Source organism: Trichechus manatus, unplaced genomic scaffold, assembly GCF_000243295.1.
Source record: "Trichechus manatus latirostris isolate Lorelei unplaced genomic scaffold, TriManLat1.0 scaffold00008, whole genome shotgun sequence".
Classification (NCBI taxonomy): Eukaryota; Metazoa; Chordata; class Mammalia; order Sirenia; family Trichechidae; genus Trichechus; species Trichechus manatus.
In genome coordinates this window covers 29,019,602-29,047,001 of record NW_004443944.1, presented here as the reverse complement: position 1 = coordinate 29,047,001, position 27,400 = coordinate 29,019,602, and the positions used below count along the sequence as shown (strand labels likewise).

At 43.8% G+C, this 27,400-nt stretch overlaps 1 protein-coding gene across 3 annotated transcripts in view; it reads right to left on the bottom strand.

Moving 5' to 3' along the window:
* TRPC4AP (transient receptor potential cation channel subfamily C member 4 associated protein) overlaps nt 1–27,400 on the bottom strand; it is a 61,439-nt gene that overhangs the window by 2,168 nt on the left and 31,871 nt on the right. For 2 of the 3 annotated variants that reach the window (XM_023725109.1, XM_023725118.1), the window contains 10 exons: nt 23,535–23,720; nt 14,370–14,536; nt 9,007–9,138; nt 7,232–7,290; nt 5,028–5,129; nt 3,896–3,979; nt 2,773–2,863; nt 1,554–1,694; nt 802–910; nt 86–198 (listed from right to left, as the gene is read on the bottom strand). In XM_023725109.1, the coding sequence (XP_023580877.1) occupies nt 86–198; nt 802–910; nt 1,554–1,694; nt 2,773–2,863; nt 3,896–3,979; nt 5,028–5,129; nt 7,232–7,290; nt 9,007–9,138; nt 14,370–14,536; nt 23,535–23,720 (1,184 nt within the window). The remainder of the gene's footprint in view (nt 1–85; nt 199–801; nt 911–1,553; nt 1,695–2,772; nt 2,864–3,895; nt 3,980–5,027; nt 5,130–7,231; nt 7,291–9,006; nt 9,139–14,369; nt 14,537–23,534; nt 23,721–27,400) is intronic. The other variant, XM_023725112.1, reaches the window with a different exon arrangement.

The following is a 27,400-nucleotide window of genomic DNA, read 5'->3' as shown; positions in this document are numbered from 1 at the left end:
GGGAGATATAAACCCTTTCAGGCTCCAGGACTAGGAACTTGTTTCCATCTGCCTTTCCCACTTGCATGTCGGCCAAGGCCCTCACCTGGGTCAGTGTCTGCACGTGGATGATGTTGATGAGGCGGAAGAGGAAGGACATCTGTGTGGGTACCTGGGATATGTAGGCAAGCAGGCGGCACTCAGACAGGACCTCGGCCACTGGAAACAGAGAGGCAGAGTTGTGAGCGGCAGGCTTGGAAGCTCAGCGGCCTGGCCACACAAGGCGCCAGTCAAGCCCTCTTTGGGTCCTGACTCTCTTGGGAGCCCCTCACTGTCAAAACAACTAAAGTTGGCTGCAGTAGGAACAAATAATCTCCAGCTGTTCTGTCACCCAAGCTAAGCCGTGTCCTCATTAGAGCCCTCCACCCAGAATGCACCACCACTTTTTCCTTCAGAATCATGCTAAGAGACCACCTCTTTCTGAAAGCCCTCACCACCCCTCAATCTCCCAGCCGCTCCAGACCCGTTTATCTATATTGTGTACAGCAAAGTTTCCATTAGCAGGAAAAAAGGACAACATTAAATTGAAAAAAGAACAATGAAAGAAAGTTTAGACAGTTTTCCAGAGTCCCTACACAACTGGTCCTGCCTCACATGCATCCGTGCCCATGGCTGGCACCACAGTGTGCGCGCCCTGACCCCTGACCACTTGGGTGCTGAGCACAGCTCTGTCCAGTCTTTTCTGGCTCCTTGCTAGAGGGCTGGTTGTTGGGCATCAGTGCTGACAGACTGATTCACCCCAGCACCCTAGTTTCTTCTTACCTTTCATGTCTACCTGGTTTTCAAATCGGTCCAATGACAGAGTGACGCAGCGCACCAGCATGTTGGAGTCGACCAGCGAGCTGTTGATCTGCTTCAGGAACACCTGGAACTGGAGCAGAGACTAAGCTGAAATGCGAGGCGGTAGTCTGCTGGCTGGAGACAGGCATGCCCCAAGTAGGCAGGTCCCTGCAAGGGGCATTAGAGATCTTCTCCCCTGCCCTGTTCTTTTCCAGATAGGAAGAATGAGGCTCAGAAAGGTAAGTGACATGCCCTCACCACCCAGCTACTAAGGAGCACAACCAGAAGCTGGACCCAGATCTTCGGACACCTCATGAAGTGTTTCTGCGCTGGAGGGTGCTGGACTCCTCTATTTTACTTCAACTAGTCTGAGCTGGGTTTCTGTCATGTTCATCCGTGAGCCTGACTACCATACCAGACCTGGTACCTCCCTCCTTCCTGGGGCTCCCATCGTGGCCCCCACCACACCGCCTCAACCGTTTTCACATTCTATCCCTCCCACCCTTGCCCCTCCCCACAAGCAACTCTGTCTTCCCAGTGTTTACTGAACACTTACTGGCACACTGCCTGGCACAGAGTAGGTCTAATGAACGTCTGCTGAAGACGTCTACTGGCCACTGACTCCCCAGTATTCTCCAACTGAAAGCCAGCACCTGAAGACCGGCCAGGACCAGGGCTCCAAGGTGACTTTTAAACAATCCAGCAAACCCCATGGAGCTCTAGGTTAGTCTTACCTTTGCATCAGTGTTGATGTATTTATTGAATCTCTTGAATGCATCAACGTTGAACTTCATCAGCTCCCCCAGGAGATCAAAGTAACTCTGGAGCACATCCCTTGACTTGCACTCGCTGTCCACAATGCAGTACAATATGTGCTGGGGTAGGGAGAGGACAGGGTGACACCATGAATGCTGCTGGGCCCTGGGGCCAACAGCAGAGGGGGCTGCTGCCCCTAGGCCACACTCATCTAAGTTGCCCCCCAGGGCAGGCATGTACGCAGACCACACCATATCTGCTTCCAGCAAGCATCCAGGTCATTTGAACCTGCTCCCCTGTCTAGCTTCTTGTCTGAAGATGCTTTTGGCTCTAAGAGCAGGGCCAGGCCTGTGCCACTTCAGGCTGGGAGGTGGGGGACAGGTTGGGGTATGAAGCTACGGCTTCTCTAGCTTGCCCAGCACTCATGGCTGAAGCCTATGACCTGCTCTGCGGTCACAAGATGGCCAGGGCTCTCCAGCTCCCAGGTGAGGGGTGACTCTTCCAGATGTAAACATCTGCTGCTGCCTGAGCACTGAGGCCATTCAGGTAAATGAAGAACAAATTTTAAGGGTACAGGACACATTTTGACCCTATGGTTTGCTTTTGTGTTTATGAAATTGTTTAAATAAAGTTTATACCAAAATCAATAAATTATTATCAAGAATATTAAGCCAATTTAACTCCTTGATAAAGTTTCCTACAACAGTTAAACTGTTTCCAACATTTCCCAGTTTCATTTTCCTGATTCCGTTGATTTGATTTTTTTCCTTATGAATTTTACAAAAGATTTGTTTCATGGGTCTCTTTCTTGCCTGTATCAATTTTTTTTTTCTTAACCAATTACAGTTTTGGCCACCTTCGGTAAATTTTACTTTTTCTGGGGGTCATTATTCAATAAAGGGCCATTAACGTTTAGTCAGAATCAAAACATCCTCAGGGTCAAAAGGCCTTGCTGGGTTACTTAACACGCTAACCTTCTTCCATGGCCACCCTCCCAGGTCCCCCAATCACCCTTTAAGCCCCCTGAGGAACCCACAGTTGGAAACCCAAGGTCAAAATTAGGGCAGTCTGCACTGGCATTTTAAAATCAAGAGATTGGTATGCCCCCGACAAACTGTTTAGGTCTCAAAGCAGGAAAGCTATGTGGGGATGGGGGGAGAATGGAACACCCGGTACCCTGGTTCCTCAGGCCATTACCTCCAAAAGGCCTCGCTTCAGCAGGAACATCTGGTCTGCATAGGAGGTGGTCCCTCGGAGGAAACTCTCCACAGCCCGAGCTTGCCAAAACCTACGACCCAAATGTTGACCCCTGGCCCAGGCAGCTTAGGCTGCCTTCTTCTGGCCCATGCTCATTCCCCAAGGGGTTGGGAGATATTTGCTGCCTTTTTATTTACTCAACGGACATTTACTGAACGTTAGGCATCAGACTAGCCATCGGGTACAAGGCAGTGAGCAAGACAGAGTCCCCATCCTCACAGAGCTGACAGCCCAGCATCTTCTACTTGGTTCTGTCTGGAGGAGGTTGTGCCAGGGAGAAGTGGTGTCTAGACTCACACGGCAAAACACTCTAGGCTTTGCCCTTTCAAACAGAGAGGGCATGGAAGAGAGGGGAAGGAATGTGTGAGGGACCCCGACCTCACCGCTGATGGGCTGTCCTCGAGAAGAGGTGGCTGGTATTAACTGAGTGGCCCCAGAGGGCCATGAGGGGGCATTCTGGCAAGGCAGGCTGAGTTGACAGGGGCACATCTGGGCCTAGAGCCTACCGACAGCGCACACCCCAGCCCTGGTGAAATTCCTCTTACCCACTCACTAACCTACTCATGATCCTTGAAGACTCATCTTAGGTACGTCTAAGGATCTCTGAGAAGCTATCCCTGTCCACGCCCAGGCCCCGACAGCCCCTGCAGGGGAAAGGGCTTTTCTTTGCTCCCATAGCTCCCGGGGAAGATCCTGGCTCTATTCCTTTCCACACTGCACTGAAACAGTTGTTTTGTTTTGTTTTTTCAAGCCCGTTTCCCACAACCCAGGAAACTCCATGTGGGCAGGGACTGCTTCCTGTTTCTCTTCCACCTGTCCAGCACAGAGTAAGTGCTTGGTAACTGCTTGGTCAACTCCTGAAATACAATGGTGCTCTGTAGCAGAAGCAAATACATGCTTGCTGAGCCAACCCAAGGGCAAGAGGGCAGTCAAAGTCCCTTCTCCCTCCCAGTGTCCAGACTTCAGAGGTGGAAGCTGGTTATTAAAGGAAGCACTGCTAACCACTTGAGAAACCCTTGGCTCTGGACCCCTCACAGTGGCAGGTACCTATGCCTAAACCCACCTAAAAGATGACTCGGCTGGCTCCTTCTTCATGACCTGCAGCAGGCGAGTTAATAAGCCCCTCTTCCCATCACACACCAAACTCCTGAAATAAAAGACAGGGAAATTGGTGGCAGACCTGAGGGGCTGATAGGGACCAAGTTCCACTTGGCCAAAGGACTGCTGTCTTGGACCCCTGGTGCTGGGTCACTCTGCCGGCTTAGGAGGGTTAAAAGAACAAGTCTGCAGGACGGCCCCCTGCTCTACCTGGGTCCAGAGCAGCCTGAGGACGCCTGCAGTCAGAACCAAAGAGCCAGGCACATTCACACCACATCTCAGGCCAGCTTGCCCTTCCCTGACCCATGGCAAGTGATCAGAGGCCAAAACCACAAGTTAGACAGGGCTCCGAGCTGCTGGAGGGACGACTGTTTAAACCAAAAGTGGGTTTGAAACAGGCCATGACACAGCCTGCCAGATGGGGCAAAGTCAGTGCCAATGGGGTGAGGCAGAGAGCCTGGGACTCAGGTTCAGCTCCAGCTGGGCCTTAGACAAGTACCCATGCCTCTAGGCCTCAGCTTTGTGGCCCGTAAAGCAAAGGCAGTAGATGAGGAAGCGACTCATGTCCCAGCATGGGGTTCTGGGCCCTGAAACTCCCTCTTCCAGTAGAGCAGCTATACTTTTATCCACTACAGACATGAGGGTGGAACTGTGTCCAATTTCATTTGAACATGGAGTTCTGCTGCAAGGTTGGGAAATCCTGGCTCTTGTTGCTTTGGATGGAGCCCCTCCAACTCTGCTCCAGAAGATAAGGCAAACATGGCCCAGGTACGTGCTGGGCACGGAGTCCAGCATTCAGAAAATGGGACTTAACTCTTGGCAGAGGGTGGGGGGCCTGCTTCTTTGTCCTGCTCAGCGAACACATCAGCAAAGGGGCCTTGGGCACGTGAGTGACAAAGGGGAGGGGCCAGAGCACAGGTAACCTCTGCAGGTGACCTGTCGGAAAGCCGCCTCAGACTGCTGGGAGGCTCCAGTGAGATAACATAGGTGGTGTTGCCAGCCCTCGGGACACAGCGGCTACATGTGAGTGAGAAAGCACAACTGCACCTGCCTTGTGCGCCCATCTGGGAGCCCCAGGGCATCCCGCCCACGCTCACCTGTCAGTGTTGAGGACGGCTTCCACCTCGGGGATGTTGGCCTTGAGAGAGATGGCACTGAGTTCATTCAGCTCCTGGTTGTTGAGTAGCAGGTACTTATTCCTGAAACAAATAGGGTGCAGGAGTAAAGGGCTGGAACAGGGGTTGCGGTGTCAGCACTGTGCTACTGCAGGGAGCCCCCTGCTCATTTCTGTGGAGAAGAAGAATCTGAGAATCTACCAGTGCCTTCCTCCAATATCTTGTACTCCTGAGTGGTATTCCGCGCCGTGGGCTCTCAGACTATCTGAGTCTCTCTTTGGCCCCAACACCCACCCCTCTGCCGCTCACATTCACAAACAAGGTCCCTTCCAGCATCTCCAGGCCTTTATTTTTCCTACTGAACATTTCTATTTGATTTCTCAAAGGCACCTCCAACTCAACAAGTCTAAATCAAACTCACTGTTTTACTCCTCAAGCCTGGTGCTAGTTCAGCATTCCCGCCAGGATGCACTCAGTTACACAGGCCAGAGGCCTCTGTGATACCCCCTCCTCACATCCAGGCCTGTCACCACCCAAGTCATGTGGGCTGCCCCAGCATCAGTACCCTACGAGCAATCTGAAAGAGACCATAAAGACAGTCTCCCCACAAGAAATCAATTCCTCACACAGCACCCAGAATGATCTTCAAAAAATGGGAATCTGATCATGTCACAGCCGTTTAAAGCATTTCCACAGCTTCACACTGCTTATAGAATAAATAAAACTCAAGCCCCTGAACATAAGCCACAAGGCCTTGCATGGCTGGGCCACCAGCTATCTTTCCAGCCTCAAGCTGAGCCAAGCCCCAACACTCACAGTATCTGGTCACACTGGTCTGCTTCAACACCCCATGCTCCCTCCTGCACAGACCTCTACACATGCTGTGGCTCTGGCTAGAACATTCTCCCTTCCCACCCAATTAACCACTACTGACCCTTCAGGTCTCAGCTGACTTGTTACTTCTATAGGAAGAGCTCCCTGACTATCCTCCAGCCAGGTCAGGACCCTTGCCAAATGCTTCTTTCCTCCCAAACACTATCTCTTTGTCAATATACATTCAATGGTGTGATCCTCTGACTACTGTCTCTCATCCCAGACTACAACCTTCACAAAGCAGAGCTATGGCTGTTTTCACTCATCAGCACTGTATTCCCCAGAGTCTAGCACAGCGCCTGGCACACAGAAGTACTCAGATTTAAGAGTCTGATGAAAGCAATAGACACATTTCCTCAGAAAAAAAATGTGCACCTTCATAACATATTGGTACCATTTTTCAGGGGACTCACATACTTCCTGGTGCCCCTCTATGTCCTTGAGACAGAGAACCTCTCTTAAAGAGGATGGTAACACATGATAAAGATGGAAGTTGCAAAATAGAGGCCCGTGGACCACATTTGTCCTCAGGCATAATCTGTTAGTTCATACAATGTTTTAATAGAATTGGAGATAATATTTAAAAATCAACTTTTCATACATAAATCTTAATTTTTGGTTTTTCTTGAGGGGACAAAACCAGAAGCCATTCAACAGCAGGCCCAGTTTCTGGCACACTAACAGCTGGCGGGGTAAGCACGGCTACCTGTGTGTTCCAGATCACCAAAGTCCCCACCACATTCACTGTCTCCCAAAATCAAGGTCAAGGTCTGGCTGCCATTCATCCTTCCCCTGCATTGTTTTCCTTAGAGCAGAATTGTTTTCTTATACGTTTTCTACTGAAGGTTGAAAAATAAAAAATTAGAGGGCAAAATGTGTTTCAAGAAAAATGGGAGAGGGCACATTTCCTTGTGGAGGTGAAGAATAACCCATCTGTTCAATAAGCAAACACTCAACCCCCTCTGCCCATCTGAGGTTCCTGCGCAGCCCCTGTGACCATCTCATCTGTCTGCTCCTGGCTCAGAGGGACAGAGGGTTGAGATGTACTGACTCCAAGGGTAATAAAGGGCCAACAATGTCTGTATTTGCTTCCCAGGGTGGCTGTGAGGGTGAAGGAGCTCAGCACAGTGCCTGGCATGAAGGAAGGGCTGGATAAATGGAAGTGCTGGCCCCACTTGGTGACACTGAGGTGACAGTGGGCTTGCACCAGCTCCCAGGTCCTCCTGAGCTGAGGTCAGTGACGGGACAAGGAGAGAAGCGGTCTTTGGGAGATGACCCAACGACTCTCCTTCCAGGGGTGCACTCATACTTACTCATGGTGGTCACTGAAACTCTGGAGAAGCCTCAAAAACTGTATCTTCAGGGTGATGTCCTAGAAGACATGTATATCCTCAGTGTTAAAATCACAGTCACAGTGTTCCAAAACAACACGGCAGATGCTCTGGTGAGAGCCTGGGCATGTCACATGGCTTCTCTGAGCCTCTGTCCTCATGCACAATGAGGTCTTTTCTTTAAAACCATCTGTCAACTTCCACATCTGACCAACAGCAGATTCGCTAACGTGGAACCCTTCCTGCTAAAAACACACCGACATATCGGATTAAATGTTAGGCTGAGCTCATAAGAAAGAAATGGAAACCCACAGGAATCAGAAGTGAAGAAAGGACCAAGTTCAGAGCAGGAAGCACGAGAACTGATGCAGCAGCTCTGGCAGAGTGGGAGGGGTAGAAAAGAGACCTTCAGGGCTTGGGTCTGCATGCCCTGCAGGGACCAGACAGAGCCTTGGGCTTGCATAACGCCTGGGGAACTTATGAACCTGACGAAAGAATGGTTAAAAAACTCCATCTACCAGCCCAGGGAGCTGACAAAGATGCTTGTCCCTGCTGGTGGTTGGAGGGGAGCCTTCCACGAGAAGCAGAGACCCAGAGCTCACACCACCAGGGAGTGAGAGCCAAGACACTAAACATACAAACTGGCCCTGGACCAGTCATACTCTCTAATGCACCTGGCAGAAACGAAAGCAAAAGTGCTCTGTAGAATTACTTCCAGAAGCCAGGCTACCCAGGTACCCACTGGGAAAATAAGTGCCCCTGAAGGTGACTGCTCCATAAACATTACAAAACATGAAGCAACACTCTACCCTAAGTCTGAAGACTCAACTAAAAGCATTAGTACCCTATGAGCAACCTGAAGGAGACCATAAAAAAGCATGTTACAAATGATTAAAGAGATACAAAGGCAACAGAATCATAAGGAAAGAATAAGGCTGTAACATAATGAACAAAGACCAAGCAGTTTTTGAAAAAAGAGCCAGAGAGAATGCAAAATGCATTCACTTGAAATTAAAAACTCAAATGGATGGGCTGAATGGCAAATCTGACAAGACCAAGGAGAAAAATGCTCAGCTGGCAGACAGGGCACTGAAGACACTACCCAGAATGCAGTGCAGAGATCACTGTGCCCTGATGGCTGTGCAGCACTTGTAGGTCTCAGAGCACTTTCCCACTCATCATGGTGGCAAGCCATACCCTGGCTCACAAGGCCAGCAGGGCAAGGGAGTATTAACCTCCTCTGGCAAGAAAACAGGCTCAGAGATTCAGTTACTTGTTCGTGATCTTGAGTGGCACAACAGGCCTGACCCTCAGTTTTCAGTGCTCTCTCTAGGGTACATGAGAAAGACAAGGAGAGGTAAGTCCTTGACCCTTAAAAAAAAAAAAAAATCCTAAAGCCCTTTTTTGATGCAGACCATTGGTAGTGCGTGGTTCTAGAAGGAAAAACTATTCGTGGTACAATGGGGCAGAGCACAGAACAAGGAAAAACTTACTGTTAGGCAGTGCAGGGAAGTGAGCTTCCATGCTAGAGATACAAGGGGAGGCTAGCTGGAGGGTCTCAGGCAGGAACACCTCAAAAGAGATTTCTGCATAGGCTGAGGGGTGGGGCTAGGTCCTCCCCTAAGGTAGCTTCCAATTAGGGGATTTCAGTCTCTGCTCTGCACCCAAGAAACAAGAGTTGAAAGGGCCAACAGCAGGGCTTGAAATAACTACTCCTGGCAAGTAAAGCCCTATCTTTCCCAGGGCCCCTTGCTCACCGGGCTACAGTCACAGTTCTGGTTGTGACCATGGAGGACAAGGGCAGATGCTGAATGCTTCCTCCAAATCAGCTTGTCAAACAAATTATTGAGCCCTGGTATCAGCTTGAATTCTGCAATCATTCTGTGAACCTGGATGGGCAGGAAGGGAAAAGCATTAAGACAGATGTGCTGCTAAGATCTATCTAAGCCTCGTGCTCAGCATGTACAATAACAATCTTCAGGAAGAAGAAAGCCAACAGTGAGTATGGAGTGTTGAGGCTTAAAGAACTCCCACACATACCCTAACCCTCACGACCCCACCACCCTCCACTACACCACCCCACCCTCCACTACACACAAATATACTTTTTAACTCTGCTCATTAATCCTCACAATAATCCTATGAGTCCTACTGTATGGTAGGTCCTATCTTAACAGGATGAGTTTGGGATTCAGTCAGCCCTGGGTTTAAATCTAGCTCCCCATGTAGAAACTCTATAACCTAAAGCAAACTCCTTAAACTTTCTAGTTTGTTTCATTATCATTAAAATGAAAATACTCCTCATGCTTCACGCTAGGATAAATTCCAATTGAGAGCAAGATACAAATACTAAAAAACGAAACTCTAAAGATACCAGAACAAATTTATGGGAAGAAAATTTTTTTTAACTGATCTAAGAGTGGGAAACTCTTTCTAAAGCACTATACTGAACAGAGGAACCAAAAAGAAGACTGTTAAATTCAACCACGTGAACTTTTTAAAATTCTGCGTGGAAAACCTCACAACAAACAAAGCCACAAGTCCAATATGACAAACTGGAGAATATATTAGCAACTCGCATCACAGGCAAAGAGCTACTTTCCTTTATAAGGAGTCCTACAAACTCTTTAAAAAAATAAAAAAAACCCAACCCTCCAGAAAAAATGAGCCAAGGATATAAACAGACAGGACAAAGAAAATACAAAAGGTTCTTAAATATATGAAAAGTGTTCAACTTCACTTTTAGTATTAAGAGAAATTCAAATCACAAGGCATTTTTCACTTTTTCAAATTGGCAAAGAAAAAAAAAAAAAGCTTTATAAAACTGTGTTGGTGAGGGTATGGGAATCAGGCCCATTTAGACACTGCTGGTGGGAGGGTACACTGCTATGACCTAGACAGGGAGGACAGATTGGCATTATCTCTAAAAATTACAAAGCCATATTCCTTTGACCACTTACAGGAGTTTATTCTCAGACAGATCCACATAAATACTAAAGGGCAAATGTACAGTTACTCATGGCAGCATTACACAACCTATACTGCCACCAAGGGGGACCAATTAAATAAATTACGGGGCATCCATTCTATGGGATACAAGGCGTCTTTTACATGTAGTGAACTGAACATTTGCCATGGTATAAGGTTAAGAAAGCCAAGTGTGTATATACTATGTAACTGTGTGGGGGAAAAAAAAAAAGAGAGAGGAATATATTTGCCTTAATAAGCATAAAATGTCTCTGGAAGGATACACTAATAACTGGAAAAATTAGCTACTTCATGGGAGAACCCGAGTGTCGAGGATCAGACGGAAGAGAGGCTTCATTGATATCCATTTATACCTTTAAGAACAGAACTATGTGAAACTTTTACTATTAAAAAATAAATTGATATATAACCGAAAAAAAAAAAAAAAAAAAAAAACCCAAAAACTATTATTAGCCCTTCTCAGGGCTGTCGTATGGCTAGTGGGAAAATACATGTAAAGTCCTAAGCACAGAACGAGTGCTCAGTTATTCCCATGTAACAAGGGGAAAGGGAAGTTCAGCCGGACCAATGTGTAATGTCAGTGGTGGAAATGTCACTATAACCCAAGTGTACTGAGCCTAAAGCCTGCCCCTTTCCGCCCCAGTCCCTTGATGGAAAATGGGGGATAATGGAGCTGTTGAAAAGACTCAATGAGGTCACTGAGAGAAGCTCAGGGCCTGGCTCACCGAAGTGACTGTTCTGTTGATTATTTTCATGAGCACCAGAGGGATGGAGTTTCCAGTCTTGTGATTTCAATTTACCCAAGATGGGTCAGAGAACTTGGTCCAACAGCACATAAACAAGAAGGCCACTTCAAAGAGGAAGCCTTCTGTGAGCTCTGGACAAAGAATCCTTCCCCTAGCTATCTCAGACTATCAGCTCCTTGAAGGCAAGGTCTGTGAATTCATGTCCCTACAGTGCCTGCACACAGCAGAAACTCGGTAAGTGCTGACTGTACAAATGAGAACATGCCAGTAAAACAACAATTCTCAGTTGGGCAGGAATTCTAAGGCCAGCTCACAGGCTCTTCCCAAGAAAGCAGAGCTACAATCACAGAGTTAAAAGACCACAAAGATTCACAGAAACTTGGTAACAGGAAGGCTCAGGGAACAGGGAACTGTTTTGGTGAGGTGACAGAAAAAAATGTCAGTGCAGCAGAGTTTAAATCCTGGCTCTAACAATGCCTGGCCACCGAGAGCACGGCCCTCTTTGTTCTTGGTTTTCTCAAGCATCAAGTGCAGGGAGAGGCTCCCACCACCTGTTGTATAATTTACCAAATATTTGAAAAATTCAAATGTGAATAACCGTGAAAGTGCCTTGAAAAAGTAAAAGCACACAACACACATAAGATACCGCTACCATTATTATTTTTAAAAAATATATTCCATATTGAAGGAAGTAGTACCAGTACTGTGAATGATGAGTACAATGAGCTCATCCAGGTCCTGGCTTCAAATACCAACCATATGCTGGTGACTACCAAAGCCCTGAACGTCTCCCCTAACTCCAGGCACAGGTAATCCAAGTGCCGACTCTAATACTTCAATCCTAACTTGTTCAAGACTAAATTCATCTTCCTCCCTAAGCCTGCTCCTGTACTCCTCTCCCTGATCTCAACCACTTCAATAAATGGCAAAGCCATCCTCCCATTTGCTTAAGCCAAAAACCCTGAGAGTCATTCTTAATTCTTCCTCTCTTTCTTATAAACCACATCCAAACCATCAGCAAATCCTATCTGTTCTATCTTCAAAATATATCCAGAATGCAACCATTTCTCACAACCAACATGCCAGTCCTAGCTTCTATCATCTTTTGGCTCAATTACAGGAGCACCTAATGGATCACCCCACTTCCATCTTTACTGTGTCCAGTCTTTCACAGAGCAGCCAGAAGAATGATGTCCCATTTCACTCAGGGTAAAAACTAAACTCCTTAAAATGGCCTATAAAGCCCCACGTGATGTGGTCGTGATTCCCCTCAGATCTCTTCTCCTCGTCTTCTTCCAGTCCACCTAAGCTTCCTTACTGTTCCACCAACACACAAGGAGTACCCCTAACACCCCAGGGTCTTTGCTTCTTCTACCTGGTAGGCTGCCTTGACTATCGGCATAGCTGTCCTTCATTTTCCTCAGGACACTGACAAGCCAAATGCCATCTTCTCAATGAGCATTTTCCCTGACCACCCATCTAAAATCCCTCCCTGCCCCTCCCTCACCACTTTCTCAGAGTTGGCCCCACAACCCCCCACAGCATTTACAATCATCCAAGTTCTACTTTGAAACACACAGGGTCGCCATTAGTCGGAACTGACTTGACTGTTTTTTTTTTTTTTTTTTTAAACAAACTATATTTTTACTTTTTCCCCATCTCGCCCCCCAAGAATGCAAACCCTACGAGGTCACAGAATTTTGTCTGTTGTCTTCACTGCTGCATCTTTAAACAAAGTCTTGTACCAACAACTGGAGAAATTTAAGGTCCTTTCCAGCTCTCAGAATCTACACATTAATCACCTCTCCATCAGCAGGACTGGAATGAATATTTTCCTTGAAAATAATGCAGAGATCACAGCCTATTACCTTTTCTACTGTTTCATCTGAAAGACATTCATACGGCTTGAATCCGCACTCCACTATTTACTAGCTTCCTGACTAGGAACAACTATTTTCTCTCTGAATGTTTCCCCACTTGTAAAATGGGCATAACTGCACCAACTTCAGAGTTGTTGTGAGGAATATGGCTAGTCCAATGTCAGATTGAAAATGGTGCATAAGTAATGCTGAGCTCCCAGCCTCCTCTCCCACTAGGTTGGTCCCCCACTCTCTTCCAGCTAGTTTCATCCCCAGGAGAAATAATCCTATGGATATGGCTAGCCAGAGAGGGCTGCTGCTTAATCTTTTTTTTTTTTTTTTAATTTTTATTTTATTTTTTACTGTACTTCAGGTGAAGGCTTACAGAACAAATAGTTTCTTATGAAACAGTAGTACACATATTGTTTTATGACATTGGTTAACAACCCCACAACATGTCAACCCTTTCCCTTCTTGACCTTTTTTTTTTTTGGTGAAAATATACACAGCCGAAGATACACCATTTCAAAAATTTCTACATGCACAGTTCAGTGACATCGACTACGCTCTTCCAATTGAGCTGCTATTCTCACTGTAGATAAAGGCTTACAGAACAAAATAGTTTCTCATTTAACAGTTAGTACACATGCTGCCCTATGACAATGGTTAACAACCTCACAACACATCAACACTATCCTTACTCAACCTTGGGTTCCCTATCACCAGCTTTCCTGTCCCCTTCTGCCTTCTGGCCCTTGTCCCTGGACTGCTGTGCCTCATTAGTCCCATTTGGTTTTATGGGGCTGTCCACTCCCAGGCTAAACGGTAAACCTCGGAGATGACTTCACCACTGACCTAAAAGGGTGTCTGGGGGCCATACTCTCGGGGTTTCTCCAGTCTCCTTTAGGCCACTAAATCTGGTCTTTTTTTTGTGAGTTAGAATTTTGTTCTATATCCTTCTCCAGCTCTGTCCAGAACCCTCTGCTGTGATCCTGGTCAGAGCACTACTTCTTAATCTTGAGGAGGAGTACTGCATACTTCCAGAGTCCCCTTCCTCTTGCTACCGGTTGGAGGCTCTTCTCTTCCCTTCTAGAATTGCTTGAAGGCTCAGGGAACCTCAGCACGTCTACAGCCGCCCTGTTGTAGCCCAGTTTTCATAACTTGACACAGCTCTGGGCTCTGCCCCACTGCCCTAAGACCCTGGGAGCACCGTCACATTGGCAACTCCTCCACTGCTTCTACAGGGCTGTCATCTTGCCAGACATCAGCCCTTTATTCTTCATGTTAACAAAGTCAGGTAATGCCACTAAGCTGCCCACAGCAAGGTACAACGGAGAGACTACAAGCTCTGGAATCAGACTTGTCCTTATACGTAAAACGGGGATAAGGAAAGCCACCCCTAGGCTTTGCTGGGCTGATGAGAGCCATTCTGGGAGAAGGCCTAATGGAGGACTTGACACACCATAGGCACTCAGGAAGTGGGTGCTACTGGCTCCCCCTACTCTGAGACTTTGGGGAGAGGCCCACCTGGTTTCGCTGACGTCCCATCAGCAGCACGCAGAGGACATAGAGCACTTCCAGTTTGTACATGATCTCATGCATAATCTTCATTGACTGGGGCAGCTGGGTCCTAGTTGAAGTGTGAGGCAGGCCATTCTCCTCAGAAGCCCCTGGAGGAGGGAACACAATGGAGGCTGAGACAGCCACCAGGAAGAGAGGACTGAGTGACAGCTTATGAGAAAACATGTTTCTGCCCCTCAAACCTGCTCCAAACAGACTTGAGGTAACAGAGCTATTAGAATGGGCCCTGAGCCCACAGCAGAGACTTTAAAAGCTGCAATACTCCCTCCAAGACCCCAGGAGCCAGACAAGCTTAGAAACTTAGAGAAACAGACTGCACAGTTCTATTTTGTCCCACAACTTTAACATAAAATAAAAATATTTCAACACAGCCAATACAAATAACATAATCCATCCCTTCCTCTCACACCCCTTTCTCCTGCCACCATCAGACCCCCCCCACCCCCCAGACAGATACCTGGAAGCAAAGTGTGTGGAATTCGTCTCAGGTCACAAATAACTCTGATCACTCAGGGCTTCTGCCTAGATTCTATGGGGGGTGCTGCTGAAAGGCTAGGGATCCTTTTTGAAGATCCCCCTCCCCTGTTTTTAAAAGAACCAACATCTAAAGTTCTCTTACTCCCAAAACTATGGCCCCTGGATGCTCTGCTAACCCAGAACTGAAACCATTCCCGAAGCCCACTTTATAGACATAGACAAGCCTATAAAACAAAACATTACTACACGTGAGGAACGTGCCTCTTAGTTCAATCAAACATATGAGACCAACTGGGCAGCTCCTGCCCAAAAGCAGGACAAGAAGGCAGGAAGGGACAGGAACTGGACGAATGGACACAGGGAACCTGGAGTGGAAAGGGGGAGCGTGCTGTCACTGTGGGGACTGCAAACAATGTCACAAAACAATAAATGTATAAAATTTTGAATGAGAAATTAACTTGAGCTGTAAACTTTCACCTAAAGCAGAGTAAAAAAAAAATTTCTAAGGTTCAACTTTCTAAGCAAATCGTTAATACAATTAAACTAGTGATACAGATAAATGTATCATCTACTAGCAGATTTTCATTTTACCCAATATCATTATTACTAACACTAACAACAATAGTAGTGAAGTAATATTTAGGGGACACCTGATATAGCAGGAGGCGTCCCTGGGTGACGTAAATGGCTAAGCGCTCAGTAACCAACTGCAAAGGCTGGCAGTTCAAATCCACCCAGAGCAGCCTTGGAAGAAAGGCCTGGTGATCTACTCTCAAAAAATCAGCCACTGAAAACCCTATGGAGCAAAGATGTACTCTGACACACATGGGGTCACCATGAGTTGGAATCCACTAGACGGCACTCTTTTTTTCTGGTTTGATATGCCAGGCACTGTGCTTTGGGCCTTAGGTAAACCATCTCATTTACTCTACTACCCCATTAACAAAATAATCTCGGTGGGTCATACAGGTCACAGTAAAGTATACTCTTGAGAAGGTACTAGAGCGAAATCATGAAGGCTGAGGGCTCTGGAATTACAACTACACTGCTTGCTGGCAGTGTGACTTTGGGCAAGTCACCTCCTCTCTGGACCTTAGGTTGTGCTGGAAAATGGGTGTAACAGCAGTACTACAGTAGACAGCTCGGGTTACTGTCAGCATTGAATGAGAACACAAGAGAAGCCCAGTGTCTGATTCTTAGGAAGTCTCGGTCTGTATTAGGTCTATTATTTTAATAATAAGGGCAGTGGTCAGAGTCAGGAGAAGCTGTATGACCTTAGCAGAGTTAAGTCCCCTCAGTTTCCTTATCTCTGAGGTGAATGGATGAATCAGAAACTATTAAGGTCCTTTCAAGCTCCTACTGAAACTGTAGCCCTAAAGGACTTTCACAGAGTCCAGAAAAGCTAGGCGGTGTCTACAGAACAGTGGTTATCAAACATATGCAGGTAAGGCACACCCAGAAGTCATGGTGATTTTTGCAGGATATCATGACATAAGAATCTAATTTATTCTGCCCTACACACTTGGAACTCTCTTTCCAGTCATATCACTAATATATAATCACACCCTTGGAAGAAGACAAGTTGCTGAATGAAGCGTGATTGAGCGCAGTAGGGCATAATCGTTAAGAGCACAGACACTGGAGCTGGACTGCTGGACTTAAACCCCAGCTCTGCCACTCACTAGCTGGGTGACTTTGGGTAAACTACTTGACTTCTCTGTGCCCAGTATCCATCCTCATCTGTAAAATAGGGATGATAACAGTACCCACCTCTAGCCAAAGTTGTGAAGATTAAAGCATTTAGTATATTCAAGGCGCTTGTAACAATGCCTGGCGCATGTAAGCAACATGTGAGTATCTGGTAAATAAAAGTTAAAAACTAATTCTGAGTTTTTCTGCTAATGTCTGCTCGTGACTGACTTTCTTCTTTTTAATCTGCAAACTCTGACGGCAACTAAAGTGGCAGTGGGCAAAGACTTAAGAAAAATTTACTGGAGAAAATCTAACTGAAAAAATTCTATCCGTTCACATGTATTTTCTTGCACATTGCGGGGGGGAACCCATAATCACTCAATTTCCATGTTGGGACCCCGTGGCCCAGCTCCCAGAGCAGTTTAAGTGTCAACTGATTGGTGGAGAGAACCTCAAGAACTGTCACACTGAACGCTGGCTCCGCTGCACACTCAGTGTGGCCTCCCAAGCCTTGCTGCGGCTGTGAGGAGCACTGCAGGAGAGGATCGCTACAGCAGAAGCAGGAGCAGTGAATGGCACAGCCAACTCCTCAGTAATAAACGTTTGTGGAGAGAGAGACACGCAGGCAGCTCAGACTCTTCTCGAGTCACTGTCACCATGTGGTATACGGCTTATACAGGCCTGACAAAAAACTCTGTGGGATAAGTATTTTTCAAGAAACACAATCCTCAAAGCAATGGTCAGAGCTCAGCAAAAAGGTAATTCCCAAGGATGAGGACAGGAAAACTAGCTCAAGAGGGCTGAGCTTCCCTACAAATCTCTTCAGCTCTACAACACTGATTAAAGTGGTCAATACTCTTGTTATGTCTGCACTGAACTCCATTTTCTAGAGAATACTCATTTACTTTTTTTTTTTAATAGCTGTGAAATATAAATCATATAGCATACAATTAACCCAGTTGGTTTTTTTAAGTATATTCACAGAATCGTAAAGTCATCACCACAATCAATTTTAGAAAAATTTTATCACCCTAAAAAGAGGTCCCATACCCGTTAGCAGCCGCTCCCATTTTTTCCCAAGCTCCTGGTCCTAGTGGAATCATACATATGTGGTCTTTTGTGACTGACTTCTTTCACTCAGCATGTATAAGTATTTGTAGCATGTTTAAGTATTTGTCTTAGTTTTCTAGGGCTGCCATACAAAATATCACAAAGCGGGTGGCTTTAAAGAACAGAAACCTACTGTTTTACAGTTCCGGAGGCTAGGAGTCCAAAATCAGGGCATAAGCAGGGCCACGCTCTCTCTGTCCACTTTAGGGGGAAGAGCCTTCCTTATCTCTTGCGGCTTCTGGTAGCCCCAGCCATCTCTTGGCATTCCCTGGCTTGTAGATATATCTTCACATGGTGTCTTCCCGTGTGACTCTGTCTCCATGTCTGTTTTTCCCTTCATAAGACACACACCACTCAGAAGGGATTAGGACCCCACCAACTCCCTCGTGGTGCAATGGTTAAGCACTTGGCTGCTAACCGAAAGGTCAATGGTTCGAACCCAGCAGCCACTCTGTGGGAGAAAGATGTGGCAGTTGGCTTCCATAAATATTTACAGCCTTGGAAACTGTCTCTGTCCTATAGGGTTGCTATGAGTCGTAATCGACCCAAAGGCAACAAGTTTGGTTTTAGTTTGGTTTACTCTGGTATGACCTCTGTCTAAGGCTGGGTTCTCTGGAGAAGCAAAATCAGTGAAGCATCTATCTTACCTATCTTGTCTGTCTGTCCGTCTGTCTTTCTATCTATCTATCTAGATTTATTATCAAGCAATTGGCTCATGCAGTTATAGAGGCTGGAAAGTCGCAAGTCTGAGGGTCAGGCTGAAGGCTTCTCTTGACTCACACAGCTGCAGGGGCTGGCGAACCTAAGACTGGTAGGTCAGACAACAGGCCTCTAGCTCACAGGCTGAGGAGGCTGACATATCCCAAGATCAGCAGGTAAGCTGACAGGCCTCTGGCTCGTATGCTGTCAAATCCCAAGATCGATGGGTATGCTGCTAGTTCAAGTTCCAAGAACCAGAGGTCGGATGAACAGAAGCCAGCTGCAGGATCCAGAGCGAGCAAAAGCCCAAGAGCCTTGCCAGGAAGTCCACAATATTGGATGCAGGCCACACCCCTTTCATCTGACTGGCTACTCACAGAAGATTCCATCATGGAGGTGGTCACAATATACCAGATTTCATCACGGAGGTGACCGCATCATTATATGACTGCCAAACTACATTGTAACTGCCAAACCACCGAGAATCATGGCCCAGACAAGTTGACACACAGCCTCAACAATCACAACATCCTTAAGTTAACTGATAACATAGTCAAAGAAAAAACCTATTTCCGAATAAGGTCACACTCACAGGTACAGGGGTTAGGACTTCACCATATCTTTTGGGGGGACACAATTCAATCCATAACAGTATTGCATTCTTTTTAAATTGCCAAATAATATCTCATTATATAGATATACCACACTGTGTTTGTCAGTTCATCACTTGGACATCTGGGTTGTTTCCACATTTTGGCTATTATGAATAATGCTACTATGAACATTCATGCAGTTTTTGTGTGGATATATGTTTATATTCTCTTGGGTATACCCAGGGGTGGAATTGATGATCACATGATAGCTCTATATTTAACCTTTTGAGGAAATGCCAGCCTGTTTTTCAAAGCAGCTGCACATCCTCACCAACACTCGTTATTGTCTCTGTCTGTTCAATTACAGCCATCCTAGTGGTGTGAAGTGGTTATCTTTTTACGGTTTTGATTTGCAATTCCCTGAAGGCTAACAATGTTGAACATCTTTTCATGTGCCTACTGGCCATTTCCATCTTCTTTGGAGAAATACCTATTCAGATCCTTTGCTCATTTTTAAAACTGGGCAGTCTTTTTTTTACTGAGTTGTAGGAGTTCTTTATATATTCTGAATACAAGTGCCTCATCGGATACAGCAAAAACTGAGAGAGCCAGAACTCGATGGGACTGCCTTGTTTTTCCAGGTCTTGCAAGTTTTGCACCTTTCACAGGGTGCAGTCTTACCACTTTTCTATTGCTCATTTTAATGGAAAATATTTGAGTTTTCCTTCTCTGACAGGTTCCCACCTTACACAGGTTCCGGCTTTTGCAGGTTTTACTGTATATGGTTTGCAGATATTGTCTCCCATTCTGTGGGTCTTTTCACTTTTTTTCTCATAGGGAATCCATTATTTACTTATAATTTATAACACATGTTCTAAAAGCATTACAGAATATTTATTAAACATTTACAGCTCATTTTATACTACCACTAGCATGTGACTAATTAAATTTTCTTGAACTGTTGATGGACTGAGCTCAAAATAATGCAATGCCAACTGAGATTCTTGCCAATGAAGTGAAAAGAGGAAGGAAGTCATCTACTGCTTTTCAGAGGTTCAAGATTGTTCCCTCAGAAGGTTTGTTAATCGTGGTTGTGGGTTCCAGTAACCTGTTAAGTCATCCAGAACAAATACATGTTGATAAGGAGTGGAATAAATAAATCCTACTTCTTGAAGCAGCCAGCTTTTAGTAGCTGGTGCTCTGAAAATTATCTACAGTTGCACATTACGCTCATCAGCTCAAATTCACATCAAGTGTTGTAGCAGTTCAGGGAGCAGACTCCCTCAGAGCAAGAGTTAGTTATCAGGACTGTTCTTCTTCTGCATTTCTTCTTTTTGACCTCGACTGTACTTCTGCTCCAACTTCTGGAAACCCTACCCTGTTTTTTCTTCTTTAATTAAGCAGGGATGTTTGAAATGCTAAAGGCAAAGAAAAGTCTCCTTCCCCAAAGCAGCCATTTCCCCGAAGTAAGGATGTTCTCCAAAACTGACTCTGCATTTCTGCTGCCCCCTATTGGATCAGAGATCTCATGCTTGGGTTTTAGTGGAAATGGAGCTCCCTGGGGGTGCAAACAGTTAACGCGCTCAGCTACTATCCGAAAGGTGGTTCGAGTCCACTCAGAGGCACCTTGGAAGAAAGGCTTGGCAATCTACTTCCAAAAAAATTAGCCACTGAAAACCCTGTGGAGCACAGTTCTACTCTGACACACATGGAGTTGCTGTAAGTTGGAGTCAACCTGATGGCAACTGGTTTGGATACTAGAAATAAACTATTACTCATTTTCTTCTGCTGCTTCTTTTTCTGCTATGGTGTTGGGAGGTTCTTTCTTCTTCTTTTCCTTTCCTCTCTCTTATAGCTGTTCTTTTTATAACTGTGGAGGTTTATGTTATAAAAAAGAGAAGGGGAGGTTTAGTAATTCAAGGTCTTAGGCCAGCACAAAACAACCATGTTTAGAGCAAAACATAAATGAACACAGAGAAAAGAGGTATAATTCTTCACTAACTGGATGTATCATGAATTGAGTTTTACCGTATGACCTGTAAGTGAGCTAGCTAGACTTTCTCTATGGGTTTGTTCTGGTTAATTTCTGACACTGGCTAATAGTGACATTAGTTAGGCAATTTTGAAAAATAAAAATCAATATGCCTAACAAAGGTTGAAATGGACACACACTCTGATAATGCCCACAGCCAAAGCGCCAGCAGTGGTCATATGTATGCCAGATGGGAATCCTACTACTTGTGTTAAAGATTACCACTTTATAGAACTTAAACACTATGGAGGAAAGAGTTACATAAATATAATTTTTCAGAGCGACATATGAAGATCAAATAAAAATCAGAGTTTCTAAGACTTCTAAAAGAAGCATTTTCTAGTTTCCCAGTTTGTTGAGTGGTTTTATCATGAAGCGGTGTTGGATTTTGTGAAATGCTTTTTCTGATGATAATTTTCAAGATAAAAGCAATCCCCACACTAACAGACTCCCAGCTTCATATACACCAATTAGATTGGGCATCATGTAACGGGCAGACCAAAGTCAAAATTAACCCACCAAGGTGTATCACTGGTGCTAATGTCAAGAATATGGAAAGTTGATTAAACTGTGGTCAGTTTAACAAGTACTTGGTGAATGCCTACTACGTTGTTGAAAATACTACTACTAGTCGTCCAGTCACCCCCATGTGTATTAAAATAGAATTGCGCTCCATAGGGTTGGTGTTTTTCTTTTTTCATAATTTATTTTTGCTGTTGTTAACCATACACCAATCCAACCATCTCTACATATACAATTCAGTGACATTACATTCTTCGAGTTGTGAAATCATTTTTGCCCTCCTTTTCTAAGCTGTTCCTCCCCCGTTAACATAAACTCACTGGTCTTTTGAAACACAAAAAAGTTTTAATTTTGATGAAGTCCAATTATTTTTTCTTTTGTTGCTTCTGCTTTTGGTGTAGATCTAAGAAACCACCATCTAACTTAAGGTCACGAAGATTTACACCTATGTTTTCTTCAAAGAGCTTAGCTCTTACATTTAGGTGTTTGATCTTTTCGGAGTTAACTTCTGCATATGGTATGAGGTAGGGGTTCAACTTCATTCTTTCACATGTGGATATCTAATAGTCCAGCACCATTTGTTGAAAAGACCATTATTTCCCCCACTGAACTGTCTTGGCATCCTTGCAGAAAATCAACTGGCTGTAAATTCAAGGGTTTATTTCTGAACTCTCATTTCTGCAACTCTATTCCATTGATCTATGTGTTTATCCTTATGCCAATAACACACTGTCTTGATTACCATAGCTTGGTAATAAGTTTCTAAATCGAGAAGTATGAGTACTCCAACTTTGTTCTTCTTTTTCAAGCTTGTTCATGCTATTCTGGGGTCTTTTTTTTTTCAGTTGATCTTTTTTCCTCCAACATTTTTTTTTTTGAATTGTACTTTAGATGAAGGTTTACAGAACAAATAGTTTCTCAATAAACAGCTATTACACATATTGCTTTATGACAATGGTTAACAACCCCACGACATGTCATCATTGTCCCTTCTCAACCTTGGGTTCCCTAATTACCAGCTTTCGTGTCCCCTCCTGTCTTCTACTCTTGTCCCTGGACTGTTGTGCCCCATTAGTCTTGTTCTGTTTTACAGGGCTGTCTAATCTTTGGCTAAATGGTGAGCCTCTGGAGTGACTTCGTTATTAAGCTAAAAGGGTGTCTGGGGGCCATACTCCCGAGGTTTCTCCAGTCTCTGTCAGGCCTACTCTGGGTCTTTTGCATTTCCATAAGCATTTGAGGATAGGCTTGTCAATTTCTGCAAACTGTAATGAAATTATAATGCTATTATAAATGAAACTGTTTTTCTTAATTTTGTGTTCAGTTTGTTCACTGCTACTTCATAAAAATTAACTTTTGTATACTGATCTTGTGTTCCTATAACCTTGCTGAAATCGTTTATTAGTTTAATAGTTTTTCAGTGGATTCTTTAGGTTTCTATGTATACACACTCATGTCATCTATAAATACAGTTTTACTTCTTCCTTTCTCATCCAGATGCCTTTTACTTCATTTTCTTGTCTAACTTCCTGGCTAGAACCTGTTGAATAGAAGTGGCAGGAGAGGACATCCTTGTCCCGTTCCTGATCTCAGAAGGAAAGTTTTCAGTGTAAATATGATGTTAATTATGGGTTTTCTGTAGATGCCTTACATCAGTTTGAGGAAATCTTCTATTTCTAGTTTGTTGAGTGGTTTTATTATAAAGGGATGTTGGATTTTGTGCAATACTTTATCTGTTATCTATTGAGATGACCATGTATTCTATTGACATGGTATATTACATTACTTGATTTTCTTATGTTCTACCAATTTTGCATTCCTATGATAAATCTCACTTGGTCATGGTGTATAATCCTTTTCATGTATTGCTAGATTTGGTCTGCTAGTACTTGCTGAGGGCTTTTTCACCTGTATTCATATTCCATATGCATAAGAAACATTGGTCTGCAGTTTTCCACTCAGGGGACCCAGGAAACCCACCCCAAGTACCTTGATTGTGCTCAGATTCCTCGTTGGCCACTCGCATCAGGGCATCCAGCACCAAAGCATTGTCTAGCCATGTGTACCACTCTTCCAACTCCTGAAGGAAGCTGGCTGTGCCTGTCGACTCTGACACCTTTCGAGTCGCCAGCTTGCAAAGCCGCTCAACGAAGCCAGGGATGCTGAGAAGGGCCGCTGCCAGGGAGAGAACAAGAGAGGGAATTTTCAAATTAGAGACCAGCAAAACCAACTCTAAAGTCTTCAATAAGCAACCCCCGCCATGTGCATGACAGGAATGGTTCTTACTCAGACAGCAGGTAGTTAGAGCTGCCTTTTAAAAATGAAAATGCCAAGCCAAGATAAAATGAAAATGAAATTACAGAAATAAGTTAACTTTTTAGGAGATGCAAGGAAATAGGCTCTCTCATATCTACTGTGGGGGTATAAATTAGAATAATCTTTGTGCCTTAAATTTGTGTGTCTTTGAGCCGGCAGGCCCATTTCTGGAAATTTACCACAAGAAAATAACCAGTCATATATACAAAGATACCTGAAAAATGGCGTTCTTTGATGTGATTTCTGTAACAACAAAATGGTGGTGATAACTAACTAGTCATCAATAGCAGACTGATTAAATACAATGATATATCCATACAGTGGAATACAATGTAGCTAATAAGAATGATGACCCATACATCTTTATACAGTGACTCAAAAAAGATGTTTAAATTCACTTTTTAAAGGAAAAAAAGTAAATTATTAAATAGTATTGGTTTGTGCCCATTTTCTTCAAAAATTTAAAAGTCTGCTTTTTTAAAATATACACATAATACACACATGAATAAAAAAATGGAAAAATATACACCAAGTTATTACTGTGGCTGTTTCCAAAAAGGAGAGGAAACAGATGCTCCTTTTAAAATTACTTATAGTTTCTGATTTTTCTGTAATAAGCACGTACTAACAGAAAAAAGCAATTTTTTTTAAGGTAAAGAAAGAAACTGACAAATTACCTAACTCCTATTTCTGCCAATCCCATTTCACTTATAATAATGAGCAAGATGGAAATTCTGATCAACATAAAAGAACATAATAAATTTCAGAGGCAAGGAGACCCAGATTCAAATTCTGCATCTATCATTCAATCTTCTTTAAGATGAGGCAAATGTCTGTATGTATTTGCTTTTATATGTATTAAATCTCTCTGGAAGGATGTAAAAAATCGACAGCAGGTGTCACAGACAAACAGAACTAGGCCATTGGGAACAAGAGTCGGGGGGAAACTTTTCAATGGACACTTTTTGAAGCTTCAGATGTTTTTGAGCCATGTGAATGTATCACCTAATACAAAATTAATAAATAACAGAATATTTCATGATTAATTACTGTTAATTTTTTTGGTGTAATAATGGTACTGAAGTTATTTATTTTTTAAAAGCGTTATTATCTTACAGAAACACAGAAATATATGCAAGCAAAATTATGTAATTTCTGGGATTTGCTTCAAAAACAATTCCAGGTGAGGTAGGGAGGAGTGGATGGGGATACAGATAAAACAAGATGGGTCATGAGTTGATCATTGTTGAAACTGAGTGATGAATACATGGGAGATCACTATATTCTTCTTTCTACTTTTATTACATGTGAAATTTCCCATAATGAAATATTTGAGAGAAATAAAAGCAAAATTCAAAAGAATCTGACATTAAAAGAAATTCTTTAAAGATGAATTAAAACAAAGTAATAATAAAATGAGGCTACTACCTCATTTTAGTTACAAGGATTTAGGAAGTCATATAAACTTGATGCTCATCACAGAGCTTGGCAAATAATCTTGATCCCCTTTTCATTCTCTATAAAGTTAGTGAGTGATTATAAAATATTTCACCCCACTCAAAAAAAAAAAAAGACAACTAATTAAAACTACATTATTTTTTGAGATACCATTTCTTACTTATTTACTTATCAAGAACTTTGACAACGCCCTATGTGAAGAAAGGTGCAGAGAAAACAGGCACTTTCATATACTGTTGATGGGAAGATGAACTGGTAATTTCTTCAGAGGGTTAATCTGACATCTATCAATATTTAAAATGTGCATTACCGTCTATACACAGGTTGCTATTTGTCGAAACAAAGACCTGAAATAAACCAAATTTCCATTAATAGGGGACTGGATAAATTATGCTATGTCCATATAATGGAATACCATGTATCTGTAAAAAGGAATCAGATAATTCTGTATGTACTGGAATGTAAAATACAGGATAAAGTGAAAAAAGCTAGAGACAGAATGGTGTCCGTCTTAATTACTATCTGTACAAACAGGGAGGAGACATGCAAACACACACACACTCACACTTATGTGACTGAGTATGCACAGACACACATGGGAAGCTGGTAATAGGAGACAAACTTTCTACTGTATGGCTGTTATTCCTTCTACACTGTTCGAATTTTTTTTTTTAAACCTTAGGTATGTATCACTTTTTCTAAAAATAAATAAAAGACTGGATTCTACATGAAAATCTTCACGTATCTGACCACAGCTGGCTTTTTATTCTTACCTCTTTTCTCCAGAGTAAGTAGCTCCAGCTTCTTTAACTGTTTCTCACAGGACAGTTCCTAAGACCTAGTCTCCCTATTCCTGCACACTAACACAGCCCTTTCGATGTGATCTACCCAGCACTCAGAGCTGGGGGGACTCTGCCTTCTCATCCTAGAGATTCCTAAGCTTTTGTGAGTCACTCATCTCTTGAAAACCTGATGAAAGTTATGGATCCTCCCCCTAGAAAAATCACTGGCCCCATTATACTCAGCAATTTACATACAATCTCAGGGAACTGACAGTCTGGCACTGCACGGTTCTTAAAATTCTTAGAGCTTTATTGATACTTATCACACAACTTGTGAGAATCTGCGGTAGTTCTGAGAATCTCTAAAAGGACTCCATCATTGTTATTATCGGAGTTCCAGAAAGATCGCATTAATCATCGTTTGGCTAGGCAAGAAAACTAGCTCGCAGCCACATTAAAAATGAAACAAACTTTTTGGCAACATCCTGCTCTCTTCAGCTTTCCATACCTCCATTTAAAAGTATTTAGTACTAGAGTTCAATTAAAGAATGACAACACTGAAGACTAAGATCTTTCTCATCCACTCATGATTTAATCATGCTAACCAGCTTGGCCTTCCCAGGGCACTTGACTACAGAAAAACATCTATGAGTGTGTAAGGCGGGAGGGAGACAGGTAGTAAGAAGTATGGCCAGAGAGGTGGGGAAGGGCCAGACCCTGCACAGACTCGTATGCTAAATTACCACATTTAAGCTTTATACCAAAAGCTACAAGCAGACATAGACTATCTCATGGGTTTGTCATATAGGTATAAAAGTGAACCTAGATATTTTAAAGACTTAAAAAAATCTCCCAAATCAAAGAAAACTAGGCTTGGGGTTAACTCTAAGTTAATTAAAAGACCCAACAGGCTTCTCATTCCCCAAGGATGCTGGGTAATGCTGGTTTACTCAAGTCAGACCTTACAAATAGGTGTGTGAAGGTAATGGATACTAACAGGATAAAAATAATTGGCCAGATTCCTTAAATGAGAAACGGTAAGATCAAAGTCACTCAGTGCCTCAGCACACACAGGTATCCACAATACTGAACCTATCTTACTCTTGGTTTCCTTACCAGTGCAAAGGGATAACTAATTCCTATTTCACAGGGCTGCTTCGAGGAGTCAATAAAATAACTTCTATGTAGAACAGTTTGCTCAGTGTCTGCCACATTTTTTGCCAAGTTGTTATATCGACTCTAAAGTGACCCCATGTGTCTCAGAGTAGAACTGTGCTCCACAGGGTTTCCAATGGCTGA